The sequence below is a fragment of the Pagrus major genome, chromosome 8, assembly GCF_040436345.1.
Source record: "Pagrus major chromosome 8, Pma_NU_1.0".
NCBI lineage: Eukaryota > Metazoa > Chordata > Actinopteri > Spariformes > Sparidae > Pagrus > Pagrus major.
The window spans coordinates 17,134,140-17,156,817 of record NC_133222.1 but is presented as its reverse complement, the minus strand read 5'-3'; the positions used below and the strand labels follow the sequence as shown (position 1 = coordinate 17,156,817).

The window sequence follows — 22,678 nt, the reverse complement described above, 5'->3', positions numbered from 1 at the left end:
AGAGGGCGCCGGCCAGCATATCAGCCCTGAGTGATAAAGGTTCACTCGAGTGTTTACACTGCGGGCACGGTCCAGGCTGAGCTCATAGAGCCAACTCTACAAACAAATGGACAAGGCGGAGCTGGCGGGACAGCCCCATCAGCCCATATTTCTGCTCTAAGACCACCGTTATGTCCACTGGGGCCCTTCTTCTAACAGGTCTGTCAGCACTCAGACCACAGGAGGGGTGGATTAAACATTAACCTGGTGTCTGCTCGCCTCTTTTTCACACACAAACACACACATAAACACTGAATGATCGTACTAATTCTCGGAAAGAGCTGGATGTCATGTTGTGAGGTGAAGACTTCATGTTTTTGGATGAGGAAGGTAGGGTTTTGTAGTGCAAGGTATTATTTGGTTTTCATATCTATCCTCTAAACTATTCTTACCAGCAGTGTTTGGAATATATTTTAAAGAGTGGTAGCAGCGCTGGTTTTGATTTAACACAACAGACACTTTGTCTTCATTTATCTCTTCTCATTGCCAAGGTATGCTCTCCTGTACTTGGAAGGAGTACAGTGTTGTTTTTCCACGCCTTGGCCAGACAAGCCCATGCACACCTCTAATGTCTTGGACTGCAGCCAGCTCTATCTGCGTTGTCTTGTCATCATCACACTCTTTGTTGTCCTCGTCGTTGGTGGATTTTGAAAGCATGAAGCTTTATTAGTCATCTCAGAGACGGTAGATGGTTGGTCAGGGGGGGCTGTGTTACTATTCTTTTTTTCAGTTATCAGCTGAAGCTTGTCTGGATGTCGAGATAACACGATACTTCTTGAGTGATTGATATCACTACTCAGACGGTCGGCTCAGCAGTGAGCAGGTGATTTGTAGATCGTTTTCTGACGGCTGTGTAAACTGACCTCACGCTGTTCTATGTCCTCTCCTGTCGGGAGAGTAGGAGGCCGGCTACATGCCTGGGTCATGTTCAGAGCCTGTTTATCTGCCCTCAGCAGGAGCTTACTAGCAGCTTCAGGGCCTGCCTGTCTAATGTGGGTCTTGACTGCGGTGAATGAGAATAACATGGGGGGCTGGGTGAGCAAGCTAAGCAGAAATCCATCGGACAGTATGGATTATTCATGCTCCACGCATACATCCGGCCCCGTGATCATTAGTGCAGACTCGCTCACACACCAGTCTGTGATGGGATTTTATTGATTTTAATGAGAGATTGAATTCCAGTGGTAGCAGGCCGTAGCTGCCTTCACATACCCGCTGATTTCAAAGCGTGATCCGTGTGTCGGCATTGCCATGGCATCGTCATGGCGACCTGGGTGGCTCTTGGTTAGCGTTCTTTTGTCAACGCAACCCCCCATCCTCCCCTTTGTGGACCCCAACCCTAACCCACACAAACACGTATGACCTTGCTCATCTTCCTCTCTCAGTGTGCGGGGTGCCCTCAGCAGGCTTGGTTGAGTGAGCACAAGAGAGGTCTTGACCTTAAAGGACAAAGGCTTCCCGTCGGTGTAGAAGCCGCTGTATTCTTTCTCGCTCTGCGTCAGTTGCTCACTCTGTCTTTGCACATTGCTGATAAAGACCCCGTAATGAAGCTTAACTTGCATTCCTCTCCACCACCCCCGTCTCTCTTTCTCTCTCTCTCTCTGTCTTTCTCTGTCTCAATCCAAATCAGAGAGCTCTGCAGCATGAAGCTAAGCGGCTCTCCTTGTTTACATTCTCATGTTATGTTGGTGGAAACACAAAGGTTAGCTTGGTCCACCACTTCACAGCTGCTGGTAGAGGGTCACAAGTTCAGAAAAGGACTCGAGTCTTGCGTGTTATATAAATAGAAAGTCATGCGTGCAGTGGGTGTGTGGTCACACCTACTATAGCCTCAAAAGTCCTCTTTAGGTTGACCGATATCTGGCAACTGCTTAAAGTAAAGTTTTTACTGATCTCAGAAGTCTTTTATACTCATCTCTCCACTGGATAATAACTTGTTCGGGTTAGTCGGGTGTTATCCGAACAGACAGGATGGATGTTAGTCAAGCTGCAGCCAAGATTCTTCTTTATTTTTCCCCTTGAAGCAGTATTATAATGAGACGGTGCTGAGTGAAGCGAGTGTATGAAACAGGATGTCCTCTAAAGGAAGACCTGAGGGTCAGGAGCTAGGGGCTGAATGCTAAAGAGGTTTGCTTTATCCTAGCAGAGCTGACACTGCCTCCATTCAGAGTTACAAGTGTATCGTAGGGTGAGTAAAGCAGCCCGCTCACGTGCCAGGACTCTTTTCATGTCGAGTTTTTAAGTTTTTGGGTGGGAATCTTCTGGATTTTTACTATTAGGTTCATTGTAGTTCATCAAGGTTGAGATTGTTGTTCTTGCTTCTTGACCCAGTCTTAAACCACTTAAATTACACAACTCATGTAGACGTTTCACTAAACATGAAACTTAAAATCTCACTGAAGGATAGAAAACCCATGTTGACTGCATCTCCCCACTCATTCAGACTCATTTAACCTTCTGCTTTTGTTTCTTTTCTCACTGCAACACGTTTCTCACTCCGGCAAGATGTTGCACCACGCTGATCTCTATTATTTACTTACGTCTGCTTACCCATGACATTACATTGGCGTCTGCAGAGCCATGAAGCCAGAGCGCTGAAGCTGTTTATCCAAAAATCAAAAAAATAAATTAATATTGAACGTGTGGCGTGTCCAAATTACACCAAGTTTTGACACTGCACTTCTTTGGGTTCTCAGCAACAAACCTGCCAAGTGTGAGGTAGATCGGATGAATGGTTCTTGAGATATGTGAATAACATATAGACAAACGGACAGAACCTACCCGAAGAGTTAAAATGTCACTGTAGCAGTCACATAACAGCGTCACTGAACAGATTCACGGTTACTTAATCTATTCTATTTGCCCTCTGCACTCAAGGTGAAGTATTATGCAAATGATATATAGTTTCAGCAGCGTCATTCAGATCTATCATTAGATCTTTTAAATAGACTCCCAGGGAGCACTGAGGGCAAACACTTTGAGCATGCTGTCAGTCTCTCTCCTCAGCAGCGGACAGTACATTACACTCGCCTTTAATACAGACTAAAGGCGGTCATGTGTAAAGGTGTGGAATGGCTGTGAACAACCAGCAGCTGCTGTCTTGTAGCCGTATAGTCACCCTCACACCCACCGTCCACCTCCCCCTCGTTTGATGTTCTTAGCGGGGCCTGATGGAGAGGGCTTACTGAAGATTGACCTAGTTTACATGCGGATGTATGAAGTTCTGATATGTGATATAAGGTCCATTCCCTCTGCCGGTCTTAAGCTTAGCCACCAAGACGTGTATCTCATGGCTCCTCCCGGTTTCCACTCTGCAATTCAGCAAAATCTCAACCACCAACTGTACAAGCCAGTCTGTCATGTCTCATCTAGCCAACCCCGGGCCCAGCCTCAGCCTAAGCCAGCCCAGTGACCTACATTCAACCCTACACAAGTCTCTGTGCCTCACTCTCCGCTCTATCCCCTGTCTTTCTCTTTCTGCAGCACTATGAGGTTAGTGGGGGATAAGGTTACTGTATTTGGATGGACAGCTCAGAGGAGCAGAGAGGCCTGTGTTGTGTCATAAGATCCTCCATGTCCTTCATTCCTTTACTGCCTGCTGACCCATTGCAGTGTGCAGCACCTGTTGGTGTGGATGGCCATAGTAGCATCGGCTCTAATCATTAGGACTAAACGTATCAGTCAGTGCTATGTTGAATCATATGCACTGAAAGATTATGTGGTATTACTCTGTGGTGTTGATGTTGACAATGTCATCAGATTTAAGCCATGCTAGTGCTGTGACGGTGGTCAGTCCACCGATTTGATCCAGAGTGGAATATCTCAACAACCACTGAACGGTTGATATGAATCTGTGTGCAGACATTCCTGATGATCCCCTGACTTGTCTTCTAGTGCTTCCAGCAAACTGTTCACTTATCTAATAAAATATCTTGACATCCACTTGATGGATTTACAAACACTTTGATACAAACATTCATGATTCCCCGATGACATAACATATAGAGCTGCATGGTTGTATTAGTTGATTAAGTGATTAGTCAACTGAAAGAATATTAATCAGCGACTTATTACATTAATTGATCATTTGTGAAAATAATTGGCCGATTAATCGATAATGATAAATAATCGTTGATTGCCCAAATGAGAGTCCAGTGTTTCCCACACATATATTTTACTTCGGTGGTCCGTCCAGCTATATTAACAGCCGCCCAAGTATATTTTGTGACCCATAGCATATTCTAACATTTTATACTTTTATTTCATTTTTTTATCTGTCCAGATAAAAAGATACTAAACATCAGCATGTTAGCATTGTCATTGTGAGCGTGTTAGCAAGCTATGTTAGCATCTAGCACAAACCGCTGCTGCGTTTGAGCCTCATAGAGCAAAGACGACTTTCAAAACATATAATCGTCTTGTCTTCCTGTATGTCTGTATTTCCATATCCTATGTTTGACCTTGTCCCCCTCCCCCTGTCTTCTGTCTCCAGTCTGATGAGTGAGAGTGCCGGCAGCCCGCTCCTCTGCTGCGATGGTCGACATGGAAAGCCACTACCATCCCCCTTCGCCCCTGGAGGACTCGGTGCTGGGCAGCCCCCTGTGCGCCGGTGACGACTTCATGGGCGGGATGGAGGAGCTCCAGGACATCTCCCAGTCCATCGACAACGACGCCCTCAGCTCCTTTGATGTCCCCGAATACCAGTCCTCCAGCAATGGCTCTGAAGGTTCCACTGTTTTAGGTGAACTCTCATTACCACTGAACTGAAATGATCTCATTAGATTGGTGAGATGACAATGTGGGGTTTGTTTCCATACTGTTATTTTACAGTTTCAAAGTGTCCCCAGCAGCTTAGTGTGATCTCATTGCCGTTTTGTTGTTGTCAGAGCGGGGGCCCCTTGTTTTAGCCCCTTAATCCTTAATTTGCTCCAACTGAATGTTCAAAAAGGGACATACACTTTGCATTGAGAGCCCTTTCTTAACTCGCATTGTCTGACTGGCCCACTTTTTTTTTCTTTTTACCCCTTAAGGCATAGTGCCTTCATCTTAATTGGTCTGTGTTTGGTGCATTTTCCTGCCCATTTCCCGCCAATATCTCCCATATTTCATCCTTATTTCTTCTTCTCTCGCTTGCCTTATCCACCTCTTATTTTCCATGCCCTCTTGTTTTACCCCTATGTCCTCCACCAGCCCTTTTTCTCGCCCCATATCCAATGAGGAATTCCCACATTCCTCAGCCACCATGCACCACCTCTCAGGAAACATTCATTTTGCTGCTGTGTTTCCTCCCAAGCAAAAGTCACATGGACATCTGAGAAATTTATGCTCCCACAAAATTGTGCAACAAGTGAATGAAGAAGCCGTGAAAGATAAACATTTAATGGAAAAATAGAGGGTGTGAGTGAGGGAGAGGGACAAAAGAGAGGGAAGTGTGGGCAGAAGATATCTCGGAAACATTTGGTGATGTCATGGAAAAGTCAGTGAGAGAGTGTTTAGGATTTATGGGTGTTTGGGAGTGCTAACAGTGAGAGAAGAAACACTGACATGCGTTTCTTGTCCACACTCAGTTGTAACATATGAACTTATGCACCAGACACAAACACACCTCCAGGTCCGCTGCCAAATGCCGCTTATCCCCGTTCTGGCGTCCTTCGCCCAGCTCATGTGGCTTGACTTAGTGCCACTGTTTTCTACCATTTCATGTTTGCTATTTGTTTACCAAGAAAGTTCTACCGACTGTGCTCCCTTCACAAGATGGAAATGGAAAACTGTTGGCAACCTATGGCAAGCCCCATGACCTGTCGTCCTTGAGCAAGATCAGTAATCCTACTCCAGCACTGTTATGTGTTCCGACAGGCAACACACCACAGACCGCACGTTGATGTTTGTAAATATTTTTTGTGATGGAACGGACTGTCTTAGCTGGAGCAAAGAGTTCAGTACTTACTACTTAGTAAATTCCACTTGTGGGGATGCACTCATCAAGAGAGACATAATTGCAAACTTGAAGCTGAATGCGTTGTCTGATTGTGGTGAAGGGCAACTCCTACCGTAGGGGCACTGTCTACCTCCTGGCACCATGCATGTTTTGAGTTTGAGTTTTTGAGTTTCACGAGAAATGGGAATTAGTCAGGGGTATGTTTGTACTGAACTAGTTCATACGAAGTGTCGTCTAGGCATCTCAAGGCAAAAACGCTAAAATATGTTCTGTAGAAGAGGGATGACAGTGATCAATCACTTAAATACGGATAAGTGCACACTGTCAGACAGTCTGTCCTCAAAGGCATCCTGGTGTTATAGTCAAAAAGTGACAGAATTAGTTACATAGAGAGAAAAAAGACTATTTTTCCTGGTCAGTCACTGTATGAAGTGGGCAAGCTTGTCGGGATGTCGATTTCAGAAAACTAGAAAAGTGGTCAAATGGAGCTCCCCAAATTCCGAAATTCAAAAGGGTACAAGGGGAGAGGGTGATTCGACATCCTGACAACCACTTCTTTAAAGCATACTGGTGGCTGTAGATTACAGAAATGCAGCGGTCAGTCATCTAGTAATGTTGTATACCTTGTGCACACCAAACATACATTATTACATTTAGTAAAGTTAGAGTGTGCACTTTCTTAAATACGTGATCAGGAGAATGATTATAAGTCTTCAGAAACATACATGACATACTTTGTGTATGTGTGTTCCTACTTTTAAATCGGATATGATTATACTGTGTGTGGGGGCCAGTAAGAAACCCTTGTCTCGTCTGATTGAATGTGCAACATTGTGAGCAACATGAGAGAGGCCGAACAAGTCAAGAAAGTTTGTGTACAACATTACCAGTACAACTGCAAGTGTTTTTTCTTTATTTGGGGATTTTTTGTCAAATAGTGCATTTAGCAGGGACTGCCAAGTGGAATGGTGTGGCTCATTGTTTTGAATAGTTTTTGAACAACAATGGGAGTGTAGAGGGATAATAAGCCATATGAGGCTTTGTTGACAGTAACAGAAATAAACAGTATCACCAGACTAATCCTTTAAAGGCTCAATGCGTATCAGTATCGTTGTGTTTTCTTTGCCTTGAGAATGAGCTTTTTATATCGACAGAGGGAGCAGGTCGGCCGTGTTGAATCGGCATGTTTATACAGTAGCCCATAATGTCCAAACCGACAGACTCTAACCAACCATGTGCTTTTGTTTTGTAGATGCCCTGACACCCGCATCCAGTCCGTCGTCGGTTGTCTACGGCATGGCAGCGGGCCAGGATGACTTCTCATCTTCCTCCTCCTCACTTAACCTGGAGTGTCGAGTTTGTGCCGATCGCGCCTCGGGCTACCACTACGGAGTGCACGCTTGCGAGGGATGCAAGGTGAGACGAAGATTACACACATGAATTATACAGTCAAACAACCGGATGTATCTTTTAATATCACGATATGTGTCGGTCAAGACTAGATCAACATAAGGACTAATAGTGACTGAGCGAGTGGGTCTCGTGCAGTTGTTGAAGGACATTATTGTGAGGACTGAATCCAAGCCTCTGCCTTAACTAGTCTCTCTCATCTTTTCACCCTCCACCGTTGTTTTACAGTACTTACTGCTTTCTCTCCCCCTCAGTCAATATTTCCGTCAATATCCATCAATCGCCTCCTCCCTAAGTCACCCCCACACAAGCACAGACAAGCCAATGATCACAAACAGCCTTCCGGCGACACATTAACCAATTTCGAGTCAATAAATCATATTTGGAAGTATAAAACTGAAGAAAGTAGGACATGCCGGGCCAAAAAATCCAGAGGCAGTGTATCTTGTGACTAATGGTAACTCGTTAAAGCATCAGAAATACCACTCTCGGCCTTTGCACGTGGTCGCTCAGTAATCCTTCAGTTAATTGTTTACTAGTCATGTTGAAGAACAAGCCAAGGCTGTTTTTTAAGAGGCACCCAAGGACAAAGATAGTGTAACTTGAGGTGTGTGCACATGCGTTTTTCAGCCATCAGATATTGAATTCTTTCGTGTATGTTTTTGTTTCCCATCAGTCCCTGAAGGGTAAAAATTGAAGGCAAAGTAGCTGCTGAAGCAAGAGACTTTTCCACACCTCCACACTGTGAATCCAGTGGGACAGCAGTGGGAGTATGAATGTCAGGAAGTGATGCATAAAGTCAGTAACTCCATCGTGTCAACATACTGCTACATAAACTTTCACATTGTAGCAGCAACTCATCGGAGTGTGAGTGTTTTGCATTAGTGTATCAACACTGTCTATAATAAATAAATCAAGACTGGACAAAGGCCACGGTCAGTCCTCAGGGCACAGTCATAGATATTAGACTTATGCATGATGACATATGGCTGTAAAACAGTAAAACAACAGGTTATCACAAAAGTCAAGGTATGTTTAGCTTAACATTTACCTTAAGGAGGGAGTCATTCAAAGTTCATCTATCAGAAGTGACCTATCAATTGTCAAAGGGTCATGGTCAGGCTGCAGTATTTCTCAATCAAGTCTGTGATGTCTGTCAATGAGTCAGCAAGGCTCGTCGCATTACAAAGGCCTCTCCAAATCTGAACATGAATTGCAGTTGCCTTCTTTTGAAAATTCTGTAAGCCTTCATTCAAAGGTTGACACTGGAGAGGGCACAGGAAATGAAGGGGGAGAGAGAAATGCAACATAGGTCGCCCACTGGGAATTGAACCAGGGAAGTTGCAATCACAGTTAATGGGTCTCAACATCTAGACCACTACCACGCCGCAAAACAGGCTTCTTCTACCAGGATTTTGCAGATGCCCCCTTTCCAGCCTGCAGTATCTTATAATCTTCTGTGTGCCTGTAAATTATCGAGGATTGAAACTACTGAAATCAAAAATGAATGTGCCATTAAAAGTAATATGAAAAATAGACGTAGACATTGATTAATTAATAAAATGTGACATAAACGGATATTTCTGTTTTCATTTCCTCCTTCGGTTCTTTGGCATAGTGAAGCAGACATGCATGAGGAAATGTAGAAAGAAAATATGGAAATAAAATGATTTTCTAGACATAAATAAAGGGGAAATGCAAAGGGAAAACAATAAAGAACTTAATACAGAAATAAATACGTAAACACATACATTTAAATATTTCCATGTAACAGCTTCACTTACACACATAGTACCAACCTATACACGCCCCGCCCCTCATCCCTTTTTGGTCGTGGAACTTGATCGGAGGAGTCTGACCTCTGTGATGTCAATTCCCTCATGCTTTGCGACTATTCTGTGCAGGTTTCATGTCACTCTTATTTTCTGTGCGCGCACGCGAGGTTGGAAGGTAAGAGTCAGTCAGAGTTACTTAACATGTGCTCACATGGTTGTAACATTTCTGTTTCATCTTGTATAACCGTTTGTGTGTCATGTAATGTGTGTGTATTTTGGCACACGGGGTGACATTTTTTGGATAAATTTGCTCCTAAGTGTGGCTAAATCTGTTATTAAGCAATTCCCAAGACCATTTTCTACCCTCCAGCCAAGCGCAAACATGCCACTTGGTTCATCCGCTCCCCGCCCAAGTCAAATGTTTCTTTTGTGAAGGTTGTGTAAGCGAGGAGAAACTGATGGGGAAATTATGTGTCTGATATTGTCAGGCAGCATTCATACGGGAATAATTAACTTTTCTAATGGCCTACAGAGTTGGTCAGTATTTTTTTTTCTGGATCCTGAAACTGGTTTCATAACAGCAGAGTTTATTAAAAGGTAAATTACGAGTCTAGCTCAGGTTTTTTCTCAGAATGTTTCACTTATTTACTGACTAATCTGGTCTCTGGTTCTCATGTCTAATTTAAACAAATAATAATTGTCACCTTGTTTCTTTATGTGAGCAGTATTCACATTTTAACAATTTTCTCTTTTTTTCAATGGTTCCCCCTCATTCCTCCAGGGTTTTTTCCGGCGGACCATCCGTCTGAAGCTGGAGTATGACAAGTGTGAGCGCCGCTGCAAGATCCAAAAGAAGAACCGCAACAAGTGCCAATACTGCCGCTTCCAGAAGTGCCTGTCGGTGGGCATGTCCCACAACGGTGAGTCCTACAGGGCAGGGCAGGTCTGGGCAGTGCTGCAAGCCCAGCACACACTCATGCATGGCTCTTATTACTTGTAAGCACACACTACTTAACAGAGTACCATAATTGTGCAGATGCCAAGAAAGATTGAACAGGCACGTACACACATAATTAGCGCAAATAAGCAATCCAACACCACAGTTGGGTGTTAAGTTACATGTTAAGGCAAGTCACTAACTGAAGACTTACCCGAGGTGTTAGACAGCTTCTTCAGAAGAAAACCTATTTAAATATTTGGACAATGTGTGTTTTCATTTATTCAGACAAACTACACTTTGATCTACAACTCAGTCCTGTGCAGTACACGGTCCTTCTGTTGCTGTGCACGCTGCTGCCCTTGCAGTGCTGGAGTCATACTGAAATGCAACAGCCGAACCCTTTGAACCCTGTTTGGTGCAGTTATGTGAACCTGAAGGGAAATCACATGAGGCAGTGAGTCTATCCACCCGATTATGTGATTTTCAACCTGCAGACACTCATGCAGAACTCCAATAGTAAGCTTCGCTGCTCAGACAGACCTGGAAATCAAGAGAGCACAAAACGTCAAAAAAAAGTTAAGTTAGTAATTAATCATACAGCATTACACTTAATCCAGCACATGCTTGTTCAATCTGATGCAAACAAGTTTGGGTTTCAGTGTTGACCGTTAGAGGGAAAACACCTGCGCATGCAACATCTGTGAACACTTTAAACACAATATTGTCTTTGTTAAAAGCCTTACATCAGATTTTCACCTCATTGCTGCTTATCTTTGTACAGGGATATTGAGGTTAAAGCATGAGAATCTGGATAATTTTGTTTACTCTGAATAAACATACAAGATGTAATGCTGACCCTTGGCCAAGGTTAACGTCCTGATTGGGAAAAAAGCACTGAAATAGATCTGTGTAGGTGTGCAGCTGCTTGTTTTTTCTGGTCTAACAGTGTATTTTTAGTAGAACGATCGATGCAGTTGGTGGGTTCACATACAAACTGCACACTGTGCAGATATTCCATACTGTTGTTGCCAGTGAACTTGTGGATGCAGAGGCAGGACTGAGTGTCTTTTGTCCTTGGGCTTATTGAGGCTTCCTAAAGACGTAAACCAGATTTTGACGATGATACAGCAGTTCGGTGCCACTCAGCAGTAGTAGTATTTCTGTCAGCTGCACATCCTCTTACGGTATATGTGTATTGAGTTTCATTGGTCCAAATGTAACTGTAGAGGCAGAGGAAGGAGATTTGAGACTAGTGCAACCTGATATATTGAGATCTGGTGGTCTAACAGACTACAGGACAGCAGCACTGCTAATTTTGGAGCTTTGTCCCTCTGTTCACATCGATCGCCAATTGATTACCCACTTAAATCTAAAAATACTGGACGTTCCTTACAAAAATGGTGTAGCAGTTGTGACTTTTACAATTGAAACATTTAGTCTTAGAAAGGTTTTTGGTATATGTGAAATTTGTCTATTAGAATTATATGGTTTACAATACAGAACACTGAGTTATGGCTGCATTCAGTGTTTGTAATAATAGGTTTTTTCTGTCATACAGTTTATATTTAACATAGAGTCCAAAATATCTGTCTAAACATTAGTGAGTTGTCAATCTTTATAAAAATGCATAACTGATTCTGGCTTAGTACAAAAAAAGTATTGAGTTTAGTAAGATTTATTAAGTTTTTTTTTTTAAACACTTGCCTTTTTTCGAACAATGACAGCAGAGAGGTGACAAGTGAATGTATCATATAACATTAAAAAGGGAATGGCTGTGAGTAAGGTGACTCACTGTTGTCGTAATTATTACATTTTGGCTCTGGTTACATCAGTGCTTTACTTTTTTTCTGGAGTCGGTTGTATATTTGCGTATATCAGCAGATATATAGAGATCAGACTATTGGTTGAAAAGGTTCTTGAACCCACAACTTACTGATGCCTCAGAGCTCATGCACTGACAGGCTGCGCTGTAAGAAATACATCACTGAACGTTTTGGCAGAGAAAATAACTGATCCAGATCAATAATAAGTCTCACTGTGGTGAAGTGAGCGTTTAATGGGCTGGAATCTGCTTCCACAAATTAGCCGTTGAAACAGATGATTTAATGGAATGACAGACTGTCCCCCTCCCACCTTTACCCCCCCTCCCGACTTGAGTCACAGACTCATCCCCTCACACCGGCTCTTAGGAAATTGACTTATGCTCAGCTTAACATCACTCACTTCCTCTCATCTTAATTAGAGTTGGCTCCTGCCCAGGCGCCCACTGTGGAGCTTTACCAGCTTCAGACGACCCATCCACTTTGTGAGCAGTAATCTAATGGGCCCTCATGCTGTCTGTTAGCTCTGTATCTCATCCCCGCTCAGTCCTGCTCAGTCGGCCTGGATTTGTTTCAGCCGTGTCAACGGTGGGTGGCTCGTCAGAAAACGGGGAAATCAGATCTCCTTTTATGCTTTTACAATCTCGTAAATGCGGGCGGTAGGTGCAGCTGGATGCTGGGCTCTGAGAGAGCAGTGTGTGTGTGTATTTGTGTGTGTATGCATCAGCTTGTGCCCATTTAAAATGGTGAGGAGGGGTTAAAAACAGTTTACCTCTAATCTCATTAGTCAAATGGGATCAGGCCGTCTGAGAGATGCCAGCGTCCTCCCGTAGAAAAACAACTCTTGTGTAGTGCTGAAGCACACTCCACACAACTGACAACCACTCCAACACACCGTGTAATATGTAGTAACCTGTTGTGTTCATTCATCATTTTCTATCGCTGTAATGCACAAAAAGGAAAGTCCTTTAACCTTTTTTTTTGTTGACAGAACATTGATTCTGTTACTATTCTTAGTGTCTTCTTTCATACGGGCCATAACGGTATGAGAGTTTACAGGTAGGCGGCCAAAACATCGAGACAGAGTGCACGTGCATCTCTGGCTTTGAAGCAGAGAACTTGGTGGGTCCAACTATTCGGTGTGTGTGTGTGTGTGTGTGGATGTTTGTTATAAGTGTGTGTCAGTATTATTCTGATTTACATGGCATTTACATCATTTCGCTGCGCATGTGTAATAATACAATGGAAACGGTGCAGATAGGATTTCTGTCGTCCCATCCAGCCCAACAGTGATCGATTTAATGTCACTGATTAGGCCAATGTTTATTTTATACCTTGCATGTTCAAACCCATCCTTCACTGAGATCAAGGTCCTGAAACAGTTAAAACCATTGTCAATAAAGTGCTTTTACTGGTAATTAAACTGCCAGGAGTGCTCATGAAGTGTTGTATTTATTGCACAGATGAGTCGAATTTGAATTGCATTCACTGCCAGGATGAGACTGCCTGTGTCTGTAAAACTGTAGTAGAAAAAGGAACGTTTTTGTCTTTAAAAGTACCCTGTATGGTAAACTGATGTGTGCTTTCATGACCACTTGGAAGATTGTTTTTGTTAGGTTTACTGTGCTGTTTGCAGATGTTGTTGCTTCTGTTGTCGTTTGTTAATAAACCAAATACATACATACTTTTAATACAACCTATAGAAGTTGAATTTGATTTAAGATTGAAAATTAAAGCCTTGGCCCGCACTATTCAACTGTCGTGGTGATACATGTATATTGACACTGAGGAGTGCCAGATTCAAGTAGCATAACTGGCGTGTATCGTTTTAGACCCGGTTCAGTGCATCATGCTGAGTCGAGTCGCTTTTGTTAAACTTTGTAGGATTGCCTCATCAGCTCCTTCGGTTGGGAAAAATATGGTTTGGCACCAGACATCAGGGAAACAAAGAGCACAGTGAAATGTTGAATAGCCTGAGCTCTGCTTTTTCTACAGTTTCAGGGCTATTTTTAAATGTTTCATTGCGACTGCTGCACAAGTTTTGTTTGGACAGATTTTTTGGATACATTGAATGTTTTTTTCTCTGCTGTTGACTTGGATTCATTTTACTCAGCGGGGTGTCTTTGCAGAAATTTTGATGGTAATTCCTGCAGATGTCAGCGTTTTGAATATATGATTACTGTAGTTTTATGGCACTCAAGCGAGTGCTCTTCATCTGCTCCTTGATTTATACAAAAGTTTTCTCTGTATTTTATTGTATTTATTACATTTTCTGAAATATCTGTTACACTGTAAATCTGTTATAAGTTGTTCTCTTGGTTTGACTCTCTGTCTGTTTTGCTCTCTACAGCTATCCGTTTTGGACGGATGCCCCAGTCAGAGAAGCTAAAGCTGAAGGCGGAGATGGTAACGGGGGACAGGGAGGTTGAAGACCCCCAGGTAGCCGACCAGAAGACGCTGGCCAGGCAGATTTATGAGGCCTACCTCAAGAACTTCAACATGAACAAGGCCAAGGCTCGAACCATTCTCACCGGCAAGACCAGCACCCCTGTACGTTGATTGAGTAGTGGGTTGGTGAGTGGAAGGTGTTGCGTGTGTGTGGATTGCATCCTCGTGGCTCTTGTCCTCACAGATGAAGGTCACGTCGTCTTGCAACTTTCTCATTTATTTCTTCTAATTTCTTCAGCTAATGTCTCAATATGACCTCAGAGACCTTGGTACCTCAGAGATTATGTGCAGCCAGCCAATGACAGAAATAACTTGCTCAATCAGTGCTGCAAGCCAACACATGAGCAGGACAAGGAAACATCTGTTTGCACCGAAACGATATAAAGAGCCAGTGTATGAGCCCATCACCTCTCCCTCCGCCGCCTGTTTCCCTTCATGCCTGCCACCAAAAACATCCCCTCAAAGCCTGTTTCTTTCATTTTCTTCCCATCAGAAAAATGGGTTGACAAGTGGGGAGGGTCAGACCATGTTGTTGTGAATTCCATGTTGTGAATTCCATTCCATTCCTATGTGTGTAGGTGTAAGAGGGACAGGTCAGTAGAAGTGCACAGCCATGTTCAAACACAGACATCCCCCCGCTGCTTCTGGAGATCAAAGCTTCTAGATGGATAAATGTCCATTTAGAGTTCAGAGGGAGTCTGAAGGGGTTCGCAGACATTGGAAAGCAGTCAGTTGGAAATGCACATATTGTTTGATCCCTGCTTGATTTCAGAGGTCATTCATGGTGTAACAGAACTTTTATACAACACAGAACTTCCCATGAAAGTCAAATTGCACCATTTGCCACAGCCCAGAAAATATAGTTTTGAAATGATGACAGGCAGTTGATGTACAAAACAATCAATTATTGTTAAGACGCTATAAAATGGTTAATCATGCCCGTGGCAAAACCAAATCGCCCAGCGTTGACTGATTCAGATCCAGTTAAAACCTGTAACTTAGCCAGAAAATTTCCATCAGGTTTGACTCATCAGTCTCAGTGTCTGGGAGGAATACTGAGCCATAATTGTGTCACTGTTGGCTATGATTTGTGTACAGCAATTTCAGTTTTATTATCTGACTTAACTGGTTTTGCTGTGCTATTATTTATCGTAACAGAACGTTCAGTCTTGACTTGATGTTTAGAGTCCCTAAAGACAAGCAGCTAAAGAAAAGCCTACTGCTCTGAGCTCGACTATACACTTGATGTGGATATATTATATACACATATATGTCATAGAGTGAGATTGCTGAAATTAACTGTCATCACTTTGTCTGTAACTGGAGATTACTTTCATTATTGATTATTCTGTCAATAGCTTACCGTGCGTTCATGTGCTGTCGGAATTATCGGGGGGGAAAAAAATGTTCCAACTCGGAAAATTCACTTGAATGTCCTCTCGAGTTGGAAAGCCAGAGAAAATGTTGGTACACGAACTGCTGAGTTGACGTTATATAACGCTGAAACATGGCGGATGACAGTAAACACTGGGCTGATGGTGAGAAACTTTTACCAAAGTCATGTATTGTATATTCATTGTAGCTGGAAACATATTGTATACTGGAAACAGCTGTCAACATGTTGCTTAAACGCTCTGAGCAATAAAATGCAAAACAACTTCTTTCTGGCGTCCATGTTGCTCCCACATTCCAACATGATGCACATGAACACCCCGAAGTCAGAGAATGACTTCCCAACTCCAGAAACGGGAACATCCAAGGAGCACATGAATGCAGCATTATTGTCGCTAACAGCATGGTACCAGATTATGTTGAGACTCTCTAGCCAGTTAAAGTGCTGTAGTCTTGTTGAGAAATTGGTGTTTATCAATGGATCTACTAAATGGATCCGCTTTGTTTTCTGGAACGTGTTGCAGCACTTGGTCATGTAAGGTAAAGCACCCCCAGCTGTTTTCTGTACTAATATTCTATGAAGAAAATGGCCTACAAACCTGCTTTAGGCTGCATGCAGGTGTAAATGCAGGTCAAGGAGAGTGATTATGTCATCATTGAAATCTTAAGAATCAACAAGGCCTGCAGGTTTTGTACATTTCTCTATACAGTGGGTGTAGTTTTCGCTTCTGCATGATCACAGTAGCATTGATTGAGGCAATGACTCCCTAAAAAAGTATTTTAAAAAGTATATCCATTAGAAAAAGTGAAGATATTTACTGTATACAACATGCATGAGTATGAAGTGCAACATCGTCTTAAGCCATTCAGAAACTGTCAAATTGGACATTCACCTCATAAACTCAGATGTTACGTGTGATCTGATGATCAAGTGTTGTGTTGACATAGAAGTCCCATTAAGTGAAACAGCTGTGTCTCACGTTTCTCATACTTTCCCATGCTAGCACGCATTTAGCATAGTATCATGAGTCAGAGCTCTGATATCATGTGCGGCAGCAGGTGTAGCTGCTCATCAGATGTTGTAACTTGTCTTCTGTGGAAGGAGTGATGCAGCTAAAAACACCCTTTAGTGAGAATCAATCACTGCTGGCATGAGCTCACATAGCTGCTTACTGTACCTTTACATACATGTCTACCTCAACCACATTGTGATGATTACGTCATCTTTTTATTCCGTTATTTCTGATGAATTCCCTTCTTATTTTTTGACATCTTGCTCAGCGATCCCTCTTTGTTTAGAGAAATTAGAAGTTGAGTGTTGAGAGTGACATCGATAATTATAAAGCTCTTGGCTCAAAGAGAGTAATTTTGTCTTCTATGTGTCAATAAGGCCTCTGGGCTTAGCCTCTCTTTCAACAACACAGTCACTACAGTTGTTCATACAGAGGTTTGATGAGTCAGCTTTTTCCATGTTTTTGTAGTTAGATCAGGTGTATTTACTGTATATAGGCCCAAATCACAGGACACACTGTGCTGGCTGTGTTTCATTTCAATGTTGTTTTTTTAACCATATTTTACACTTACAGCTCATAAGAATTTGTTCTTCTCCTTCGTCCACAGCCTTTCGTCATCCACGACATGGAGACCCTCCAGCTGGCAGAGCAGACCCTGGTGGCAAAGATGGTCGGCTCGGCGGCATCGCTGAAGGACAGGGAGGCGGAAGTTCGGATTTTCCACTGCTGCCAGTGCACGTCGGTGGAAACGGTGACGGAGCTCACGGAGTTTGCAAAGTCCGTCCCCGGCTTCTCGAGCCTGGACCTCAACGATCAGGTGACTCTTTTGAAATACGGCGTGTACGAGGCCCTCTTCGCCATGCTCGCCTCCAGCATGAACAAGGACGGGCTTCTCGTGGCGTACGGCTCAGGCTTCATCACCCGGGAATTCCTCAAGAGCCTGCGGCGGCCGTTCAGTGATATGATGGAGCCAAAGTTCCAGTTTGCGATGAAGTTCAACGGGCTGGAGCTGGACGACAGTGACCTGGCTCTGTTTGTGGCTGCTATCATCTGCTGTGGAGGTGAGGATGCAGGAAAAATTATTTTTTACAATTGACAATTAATTGCTTCATAAATTATTAGATTTTCTTTCTCTTTTACACTAAATTTAAGAAACTGTTAAGGCAATCTGTTACTACCTTCCTCTTGAATGCTTTATTCAAGCAGGAGATTATAATCAAGCAGTCTAAAGTTTATTTTACTTCCTCTGTGATCAGACCGACCCGGCCTGGTGAATGTGGCGCACATCGAGCGAATGCAGGAGAGCATTGTGCAGGTGCTACAGCTCCATCTGCTGGCCAATCACCCCGACGACACTTTCCTCTTCCCCAAGCTGCTGCAGAAACTTGCCGACCTCCGGCAGCTTGTCACCGAGCACGCACAGCTGGTGCAGGAGATCAAAAAGACAGAGGACACATCACTTCACCCACTCCTGCAGGAGATCTACAGAGACATGTACTGAGGGGTTGTGGAGGAATAACCAGGAGAGGCACTCTACAGACCATCTCCTTTATTTTTCAGGGACGGAAGAAGAAGAGTCCTCTATAAGCTAGGTTGAACCACTTAAACCCCCCCCACCCCCACCCCCCGAACGCAGCAAGAGTTAGCTTTGCTCTGCACTCCATTGTGTGGACCTTCATGGGCAGAAAAGTCATGTATGCAAAGATGTGGTGTACACTTGATTGAGCCTCTATCTAGATACCAGTGTATGCAATCTCTGACCAAACACTAAACGCTAATTTGAAGTAGCTGAGGTGAGCTCCGTGGTTATCCCTATCCTGCCCCTAAACAAGCCCTAAAATGAGGAAAGAAAGTGGACTCGCTAGTTGCCACTCCAGCAGTATGTTTGAAAGTTTTTATACTGATGTCAAAGAGCCATATACCTTCACAGCAAACAACACCCAAATGTCTTCAGTGGCAGCAGCAACATTAAGACAGTGATGATGCAGTTTTTCAGCCAAAGGCAGCTCCTGCCAAGTTGGCTGTCAGTAGACAGTGGTGATGGTTGTTCGTGCGACTCCAGCATGTTTATCCACCTTTTTATACCCAGAGACACAACTATGGCGCCACCAGGCTCCTAAACATAATCATTTATTTGTACTGTAAGTCCTGCAAGCCATAATTTGTTTATAACAATACAGGAAATGATCAATGTCTTTCACACTTTTCTCTTCCTAACAAGGCAGAATCAAGACTTCATGACTTATCACTCAGCTTGTCCGCAAACTGTACAGGCAATAGTATTTTTACACTTCAGAATAAGGGTAGCAAAATGTTAGAGTTTGTAAGGAAAAATTGAAATGATCACAGCCACAGATTCACTGTGTATATGCATCACAATGCACGTCTGAAGCACAAGCACGCCTATAAATTGTTGATGTGACACTATTTTATACTGGACCTCTGTTAAATGCCTTTGTCACAAATCACACGCACAGACGTTTGGCACTCCATCCTGATTTGTGTCCTGGTATTCAAGGGCTAACACAAAGATAAACCGCATTACAACCTTAATACAGCCAGACTGAAAAGCGGATTTGCGAGAAATTAATTCAACTGTTTTCATAATTTCTCACTTAGCAAAGTCCCGTTCCTCAAAATTACATCTCGTTCTTGTTTCCTCTCTCTCTCTCTCAGTTAGTTATGTTGTGTCTCTCCTCCTTCTGCCTTCTATTGTATTTCACTGGTTGTGTTCGGTCCTCACAGTAACACATGATGAAGCTTCAGGGGTCTTATGTGCACATTTTTACATGGCAAATGAAAAGCGTTCATCTTTCTTTCATGAAGAAAGGCCTATTGGTAGGGCCTCATACATTAAACCGATACTTTGACAATTAGAAGTTTTTAATCATTAGAAACTTGTCATTTTGGGTGAAAAGGGTTCTGTTTTGCTCTTGTAGTTTTTCTGAGACTGCCTGATCATTTCTGGCAAAATGTGGCTATCCGCAGTTATATGATTCTGAGTAACATAATGCCAGATATTTTCAGTTAATGGTAGAATAGGTTTGTGCTCATAAAAGGCATCAGTTTTCTCATACTGGTCAGTGCAGCAGCTCTGTATTCCCCCCTCTGTCTGAAATGCTCTGTTTTAGCTCCTGTCTCTTTAAGGACCTCTTTAAGGTCAGCTCACACACGTCTGAGCCAGCACCGCTCACTATGTATCTGGTCGCCTCTGTTGTGTTTTCAGCTCCCAGTTAGCTTCACTTCTATCGTGACTGCAGGCATAAATTATGCAAATGTGCGACATGGTGACAAGGTGTTTCTTGCACTTCAGGAGCAGTGTTTTCTGCGGGAGATGGGAGCTCCTTTTGGCAAGGGCTTTTAAACTTTCAGGACCTTTTACACGCACAAGAACGTATTTAACACACTGAAAGAAAGGGGAAGAAAAAAAAAGAGCATAACAGGTCCGCTTCAAACAATTTGACAAGTGTCTGGTGATGGATGAAGACCAAATACATTTTATGATGATAACAGTGCACGTGAAGAGGCCGCTCCTGTATCTTCTTGTCACACTGCCTTTTGTAGAAAGTGAACATGCTACACAGAAGACCTACAATGAGGGAATCTTGACAGGGAAATGGTGAAAGCATGAATGACTGATGGTGTGGATAACATATATGTAAATCTGTGAGAGAATGCTTTTCCCCGTTCTGCTTTTCCAACCAAAATCTCCTAATATAATCATGAATTTATTGAAATTAAGTCACAAGAAATGGACCTTGTGTTTATAATGACATCACATTGTATAAACAGAGTACTGTACATAGCTGAAATGATCAGATCGACTGCTCGCTCCAGCTTTTAACTCTTGAGGTATACAAGGTACTAATGATGATCAACTTTTGTATTCCTCCGTTTGGTAAATACTTTGAAATGTTTGAAATTTTACAGTAAATGTGGTTATGTACTGTATGTTTTTTTTTTTTGCTTAAATGCCACATACTTGTGTTTTAATTGAATTGGATCGTATTTTTATACTAAAGCATATATGTATGACTAAATCAGATAATTGTTTATTTGAAATGGCCGGATTTGAAGAGTGTGGTGTAAATAGATTTAAGGGTAACAGGGCAACTGGTAATCTGAGTATCCATAGATCTGAATCCCGGTGGGGACATTCCTTTGGTTAATTGCCATTTTTAGAGTGAGAACCATCGATGCTGCAGTGTGCATTCAGTTCGTTCAACTGTATTTCATTTACATGTTAAATTAAGCTCTTGTGATTTTAAACTGAAAGCATTTGTGGACTGTAGCAGCTCACAGCTTTGTGTAGTTGGTTAAAACTTGACCTTTGTGACCTTTGACCTTTGTGAAAATGACATTTATCTTTTGAAAGGTCAAGCTACAGCTCAGCACTGATCATACAATGCCGATCTCCTCCTTTTATACTCCGTTCTCAGGTTGCACATTAAGAAAACAAATAGGTAATATATGCACAGAATTCCATCATTATCAGAAATCATCCACAGTTGCCTCCTCTTATTATTTTTTAAACATCACATCTCGTTTGATAAAAAACTGAATGCACTCATAATTTGCCATCACTTACATGCTATTACAGTAAATAAGATGCAGTAATGAAAATGCAGTATATACTGTTTTATAATCCTGTTTTTGTCATGCTTTTATTGTCTTGACTTTTCTCTCCTCACTCGCTGCTATATTGTACTAACTCACCAAACCTTTCTTATGCCATGTGTAGATTACTGACCTTTAAGCTGCCTCTACTTGCTTACTTATTATATCTTCTCACAGAATGTCAGTCCCGAAATTCATGCAGCGCAGCTCGGTTCTTCCCCTCGCAGCTCGCTTCGGGATTAACCACAAGCGATCCGTGCCTTAGCGTGTGCCCATGCCATAAAACACTAGAGATTCAGAAAAAGAGATTTGACTTATGCGCACAAACACACACAGACTTTTCAGAGTTGTAAACCGTTGGTGTCGTCAGCTAGAGTTAGCTGTTCCTGACGCAGTAGGGCCACGCAGACAGGAAATGATGTCGCAGCAGATTAAGGAAACTATCCTAGAGGCTCAAAAGTGCTATTGAAGATTCATTTTACCATACAGAACAGTAACAATGAAGGATTTGATTTAAAAACATGGACAGATTTTTGAAAACTAAACACAAAAATGGTTGAAACACAAGAGCCAGGCCCCAGAGGAGGAGTCATGTAAATTTGTGATGTCTGCTTACCCTTAGGAATGTCTGTTTTGTGTTGAATTGACAAGGGACTTTTTAACTTGTATCAGGGAAACCTAGTCTTCCTTTGTTGAACTAGCTCAGGATTATATAAAAAAAGATACTGTTCCTCCCTCTCTATCTCTGTCTCTGCTTTTCTCTCTGGAATAACTTTATAGTGCTCTGCCTTACAGCACACAAACACCGACAACAATATTGATTAATATGACCTTTATTTTTACTTTCTAAAACTGACAGAAAAGATGTTACCAGGGAGCGGCAGTCATAGGAATTAGCTATTTGATTTTTTTTTTTCCTGGATTTCATGGACTTTGTTTTTGTGGCTATAGTGTCGTGCGATAAGACAACAGACTGTCTTTGGATGTGTTGTTAATGTGTACTGTGGCGTGATAACAATACTGTAAATGTTTGATGAATGTATATCTAGTCATTTAAACAATGGAACAAGTTGACATTGAATGGATTTCAAAATAAAATGATTTTAAAATCCGACACATTTGGCATTTTTGTTTGTTTGATGGTTAACATTCACCTGCAACTACAGTGTATTGCCTTTGGACAATGGAGTGAACTATTCAGTTTACTTAAATGTCTATGTACAGTACCAAACTTAAATTTTTGTAGTAAGCAGTTACCAAGCAGTTGGCAAAGGAGGGTAGAAATA

The 22,678-nt window shown here is 42.5% G+C and overlaps 1 protein-coding gene across 3 annotated transcripts in view; it reads left to right on the top strand.

Annotated features, from left to right (window-relative positions):
* The window catches only part of pparab (peroxisome proliferator-activated receptor alpha b), a 32,345-nt gene extending 9,839 nt beyond the window's left edge, over window positions 1-22,506 (top strand). For 2 of the 3 annotated variants that reach the window (XM_073471459.1, XM_073471461.1), the window contains exons 2-7: window positions 4,532-4,780; window positions 7,230-7,393; window positions 9,944-10,082; window positions 14,273-14,472; window positions 17,383-17,836; window positions 18,032-22,506. In XM_073471459.1, the coding sequence (XP_073327560.1) occupies window positions 4,573-4,780; window positions 7,230-7,393; window positions 9,944-10,082; window positions 14,273-14,472; window positions 17,383-17,836; window positions 18,032-18,276 (1,410 nt within the window). In that variant the 5' untranslated portion in view covers window positions 4,532-4,572 and the 3' untranslated portion in view covers window positions 18,277-22,506. Of the gene's footprint in view, window positions 1-526; window positions 724-4,531; window positions 4,781-7,229; window positions 7,394-9,943; window positions 10,083-14,272; window positions 14,473-17,382; window positions 17,837-18,031 lie in introns of those variants that run through there. The other variant, XM_073471460.1, reaches the window with a different exon arrangement.
* Window positions 22,507-22,678: the final 172 nt, after the last annotated feature.